Source organism: Mchenga conophoros, linkage group LG14 (genome assembly GCF_057382185.1).
Source record: "Mchenga conophoros isolate Kocher_MC1m ecotype Shallow Benthic linkage group LG14, M_conophoros_male_GT1.1, whole genome shotgun sequence".
NCBI lineage: Eukaryota > Metazoa > Chordata > Actinopteri > Cichliformes > Cichlidae > Mchenga > Mchenga conophoros.
In genome coordinates, this window is record NC_140539.1 from 26605077 (window position 1) to 26611314 (window position 6238).

Sequence of the window (6238 nt, forward strand, 5' to 3'; positions counted from 1 at the left end):
TTTATACATTTTTGTGATTTATCATGATAATCATTTCTGCTGAATTTAACTGATGAAGCAATGTGTTGAAGTGCCCGTAAAAATTTAAGTCATTATTTGGCCATGGTCAAAACCCACAACTCCTACAATGTTTTCTTGTGACATTTAACCTAAGTCTGTAGTTTAATTTCTAAAAGTGAGTTAACTTTCTGCAGGATTAATGATCTGCAATCATTACGTGCAATGATCTTTGCCATAGAAGAGATTAACAACAGCACAGAGCTGCTGCCCGGAATTAGGCTCGGGTATCAGATCTATGACTCATGTGCATCAGTGGCTGTGGCAGTGCATGTGGCATTTCAGTTTCTAAATAGCTTCGACCCTGTGTTTTTCATTGGTAACAATTGCTCACAATCTGGTATGGTGATGGCCGTTGTTGGGGACTCTGGGTCTATGACATCCATCAGTTTGTCACAAGTCATCAGTTCTTTTAACATTCCCCAGGTAAATGCCAATTTCCAATTTCTGTCCATTTTTGTATTTAAAATATGCCATGTGATATTTGTGTTTGCAGTATTTTCTGAGCTACACTGTTTTATTTCTTTTGGTTTAGGTGAGCCACTTTGCCACATGTGCATGCTTGTCTGACAAGCAGCAGTACCCAAGTTTTTTCAGAACAGTCCCCAGTGACCAGATTCAAGCTGAAGCACTAGCCAAGCTAGTGAAACACTTTGGCTGGACTTGGATAGGTGCTGTTCGGTCAGATTCGGATTATGGAAATAAGGGCATGGCTTCTTTTCTCCAAGCAGCACAGAAAGAGGGGATCTGTGTGGAATACTCTGTGTCTTTCTATCGGACAGACCCACAGAGCAGAATTCAGAGAGTGGCAGATGTTATCCGCAGGTTTCTTCATCAGAGATAATTATTGTGCATTGACTTGTTTAATTATCTTTAAAATAAACATTTGATGATGTAAAAAGACACAAAAACATTTTTCAAATGCACTATGTCGTCTCAGCAGGTCTACAGCTACAGTTGTGGTGGCATTTGCAGCTTTAGGAGACATGAAGATATTGTTGGAGGAGCTTTCACGTGAGCCTTCCCCACTACGCCAATGGATAGGCAGTGAGTCATGGATAACATACTCAGAATTAAAGAGATTCCATTTATGTGCTGGGGCCATTGGATTTGCGATTCCGAAGTCAGTAATTCCAGGTCTAAGAGACTTCTTGTTGAATCTGTCTCCCTCTGAAGTGGCTGCTTCTCAAGTACTTACTGAGTTTTGGGAAGATTCATTCAACTGCACACTTAAAAACAGTAAGGAATGTTTCTAGGTTTAAATGATCCTGTCAAACTTCTGGTGTTACAAGGTGCACTGTTGATCCATAAGCTTAGCAGTTTTCAATTAAATATTATACACACACGCACACATACACACACACACACACACACACACACACACACACACACACACACACACACACACACGTATGGTTTTCAGAATATTGGTCACAGTGGAAAGTACATAAAAGAGATCTGAGACTAGTTTGAATTTCAGAGTTTAAAATGTCAGTTCTGTCTTTGTTTATTTTTAGATACTGTTGCAGACAAGAAGGTATGTGATGGAAAAGAAGACATAAACAGTCTCCATAATCAGTACACTGACACATCTCAGCTCAGAATTACTAACATGGTGTACAAAGCTGTGTATGCAATAGCACATGCCATTCATAATGCAATGTGTCGAGGAGCAAATGTCACAGCTCAGTGTGACACATTAACCAAGTTGCAGGCCAAACAGGTCAGAAGAAATAAATATCTTAATGGCAGTTTCCCTCATCACCTGCTTGAATTCAATTTTGTATTAATATTGATTATTGCACTATTTTATCTATTTCCTTTCTCTCCCACCCTCTCTCTTTATTCATGTTTACAGATTTTAATTGAACTGAAAAAGGTAAATTTTTCCCAAAATGGATATGATGTGTCATTTAATGCTAATGGTGATCCTGTGGCTATTTATGAGCTCGTTAACTGGCAGAAAAGTGAAAGTGGCATCATTGATATTATAACTGTAGGGCTTTATGATGCATCACTACCAGTGGGCCACGAACTTTGGATTAACAGAAATATAACCTGGATGGAGGATAGCAGAAAAGTAATGACTCAAAGGATGAGAATCTAACTCTACTGAACAAGATAATTTATATTTATTATGCCACCTTTGTGTGTTGACAGGTGCCAGTGTCAGTGTGCACTGACAGTTGTTCTCCAGGAACTCGTAAAGTACTGCAGAAAGGAAAACCCATCTGCTGCTATGACTGTATAGCGTGTCCTGAGGGAGAGATCAGTAATACAACAGGTAAAATGAAAAAAATTCTATGCATGTAAAATGTTTTTATTGTGAACATATGAAAATTACAGAAATTACAAGGAGCCTATATTTTTTTTTTTTCTCTCTTATTCAGATTCAGCTGACTGTTTACCCTGCCACAAAGAATTCTGGCCTAATGCAAAGAGAGACACTTGTATCCCTAAACCTATAGAGTTTCTTTCCTTTCAAGACATCTTAGGAATCACCTTGGCTACATTCTCAGTCATTGGTGCCTGTCTGGCCATTATCACTGGAGTTGTATTCCTTTATCACAGGACATCTCCAATTGTCCGAGCCAACAATTCTGAGCTGAGCTTCCTGCTGCTCATCTCACTGACTCTGTGTTTCTTATGTTCATTAACTTTCATTGGAGCGCCATCTGAGTGGTCCTGCATGCTGCGTCACACTGCATTTGGTATCAACTTTGTTCTCTGTATTTCCTGTGTACTTGGGAAAACTATAGTGGTTTTAATGGCCTTTAAAGCTACAATTCCAGGTAGTAATGTGATGAAATGGTTTGGTCCTCCACAGCAGAGAATGACTGTTATGTCTTTCACATTTATTCAAGTTTTAATATGTTCTTTTTGGTTAGTATTCAGTCCCCCTTTTCCAATAAAAAATCTAACCACATACAAGGAGAAAATCATATTGGAATGTGCATTAGGCTCTCCTGTTGGCTTCTGGGCTGTTCTCGGGTACATAGGGCTACTTGCTTTGTTTTGCTTTGTTTTAGCCGCCTTAGCCCGCAAATTACCTGATAATTTCAATGAAGCCAAGTTTATCACCTTCAGCATGTTGATATTCTGTGCAGTGTGGATCACCTTTATCCCAGCATATGTTAGTTCACCTGGGAAATTTGCTGTAGTTGTAGAAATCTTTGCCATTCTGGCCTCCAGCTTTGGACTAATAATGTGTATATTTGTTCCAAAATGTTTTATCATATTGTTTAAGCCTGAGAAAAACACCAAGAAATGTTTAATGAACAAAAATTAATCAGAGTATATTGGACTTTTCACAACAAGCTAGTATTCCATTTTTAAGCTGAAATTCTACATATTCAATATGCATAGGAAAGTTTTGGTTACTTTGTCAAATTAAGATTATTTCTGTTGTGATTAATAGCAAACACAGAAATGTATTTACAAATTAAGGGAGTGATTTGAAAAGATGGATGGGATACTTTTTAAGGTCTTTTTTTTTCTGGAAAACCTGATTAATTTGCACAATAACTTTTATGCAATAAATTGGACAATATTGCCAGATGTAGCAAAAGATGATACAAATTAAATTTCATTTATGACTGATAATTAATTTATTTTATTTAAACGGTTCAGAAGTTTCAACATTTCCTCCAGTTAGGGTTAGGGTAATTGATTTACTGACCATCATCCAATTATTTAGGGAAAAACAGCTATCCAAAGTTTCCTGGCCCTGGAAAAGTAATCGCCCTCCCCTTAGTGAGAGCCATTATCCACAAATGGATGAACCTTAAAACCAATTACCTACCGAATTTGTCTCAGTTAGGGTGAATGTTTGTGATTCAAAAACAAGAAAGAAACTGGACAAAAATGGTATTCATGGGGGAGCCGCAAGGCAAAAACAACAACAAAAAACTGCTGACCAAAGTCCAAAGAATACCAAACTGGATATCCTGAAGGCAAATGCTCATGCTCTATAATTTAAGTACAGTCAGATTATGTAGCAGGACAATTATCAGAAACACACTAACAAATCTATTTTATGCTCAAAAAAAGGAAAATGATGATTTTGAAGTCAAATTCTGGACTTAATCAGATCGAGATAATTTGGCATGGCCTTATAAATGTCATTTAGGGGTGGCTGTAGCTCAGGTGGCAGAGCAGGTCAGCCACTAATCAGAAGGTGGGCGGTTCGATCCCTGGCTGCATGCCAAATATCCTTGGGCAAGATACTAACCCCGTGTTTGCCTACTGGTGGTGGTCAGAGGGCCCGGTGGCGCCTGTGTCCGGCAGCCTTTCCTCTGTCAGTGCGCCCCAGGGCAGCTGTGGCTACGATGTAGCTTGCTATCGCCAGTGTGTGAATGGGTGAATGACTGAATGTAGTGTGAAGCGCTTTGGGGTCCTATGGACTAGAAAAGCGCTATACAAATGCAGGCCATTTACCATTTATTTGTAAAATCTCTAATGTGATGAGTCAGTGAAGCTCACTTCTGTCTAATGACAGCAATACTGAGGTGTGTTGTACTCAGAGACTTTGCAAATAAACTCTAATAGAATAGGAGAATGGTATCAAAGTGTTTATCATGGCATCTAATAAGAGAACTCTAATATTTGATTCTTTCAAAGTCATTATACAAATGATAAACTTTCAATTTGGCCAACAATCTCAACTGGAAATAAAAATAATATATACTTTTTTTTTTTTTTTTTTACCACAGAACTAATCTATTTGTCAAAGTTGGCACTAATAGTTGTTTCCTAATTTATGCACCCATCTGCTACCAGAAGAAGCATTGTTGGTGAGAAATGCTATCAATCTGTTAACCCTTTAAGACCTACCATAGAACCAAGTCTGCCAGAGTTATCTTTATATTTTTACATGCTGTAGTGCCATTTTTGGGAGCATTCCAAGTTGCTATACATCAGTATAACCATTATAACCCAAATTTTAATAATATTTCTGCATTAAGTCTATAATAACTACACAAATTGCAACAAAGTGCAATTTACAAAAAAATAGAAAATCGTTTTTGTTTTTTGTTTTTTTTACATATATTTCTAGTTAGAGAAATTTAAGAGGTTTGTCCCTCAAAACTGTAAATACAAAAAAGTTGCACAAAATAGTTTCTTTCAACAGGAAATTTATTTTGAGTGTCTTCATAGTTTTATTTTTGAGATACACCAATTTTTATATACTGTTGGAAAAAAAATATTACAATGCAAATTTGCAAAAAAACCAGCATGTGCATCAAAATAAACTATTTCCAGCAGTGTAACATGACTTTTAAAAACACCAGTACAGGCTTATAAGGCCCCAAAGGTAAAAATCTACATTTTGTGCGAATAATCAGAATCAGAATCAGAATCAGAATACTTTATTGATCCCTGGGGGAAATTATTTTTTGTTACAGTGCTCCATTTTAAACCAACATTAAGACAAGACAGACAATACGCTAACTAAGAATAGTACAATATATACATATATATACATACATACATACATACATAAGTCACTTATAAATAAATATTTGGAAAAGAAACATGTGTAGTTGTAGCAGCAAACAGTGTGTTAAGTGGATGCGTTGTACAGGGAGATGGCCACAGGCAGGAATGATTTCCTGTGTCGTTCAGTGACATCACTTCCAGTTTTGGCCAGGTAATGGTGGACACGCGATAGTTCACGCTGACGTCTATTCCTTTTTTTTTTTTTTCCTGTTCTTTCTCTCTTTTTCTTCTCTGATGGGAACACACACTGGTCATTTTACTATTTGAATAAATGTTCCCCGACTGACAGCTGCCTGTGTCACGGTCCTGGGTCTCCTGACCCAGCGTTTTTAGTTCTTTGTGATTTTCGTATTATTGTACTTGTGTGATTTATTCTATGGCTTCTAGTTTTGATCCCTTGCCCTTCATGTCTCCCTGTGTGCCCCTCTATGTATTTATGAGCCCTCGTCCCCTTTCGTGTTTATTCCGTGTCTCCCCTGCCTGTTATGTTGGTGTTCTACTCGTGCTCTCTCTCCTCCTGTCTGAACCTCTGTGCTCCCTGTTTCACCTCTCCCGTCAGTGTTCAGTTCACCCCGCCCTGTCTCGTTATGGCTATCAGTGTCACCTGTGTTCCCCGTGTGTTCCCACTCCCCTCGTTAACCCTCTGTGTATTTCTGTCTGCGTCTCCCTCTGTTCAGCGTGA

The 6238-nt window shown here is 38.1% G+C and overlaps 1 protein-coding gene across 1 annotated transcript; it reads left to right on the top strand.

Moving 5' to 3' along the window:
• Positions 1–222: 222 nt before the first annotated feature.
• LOC146559899 (extracellular calcium-sensing receptor-like) lies at positions 223–3346 on the top strand. Its single transcript, XM_085243652.1, has 7 exons — positions 223–483; positions 593–882; positions 1001–1296; positions 1575–1780; positions 1916–2137; positions 2218–2341; positions 2448–3346. The coding sequence occupies exons 1-7, from the start codon at positions 223–225 to the stop codon at positions 3344–3346; spliced, it is 2298 nt and encodes a 765-aa protein (XP_085099778.1).
• Positions 3347–6238: the final 2892 nt, after the last annotated feature.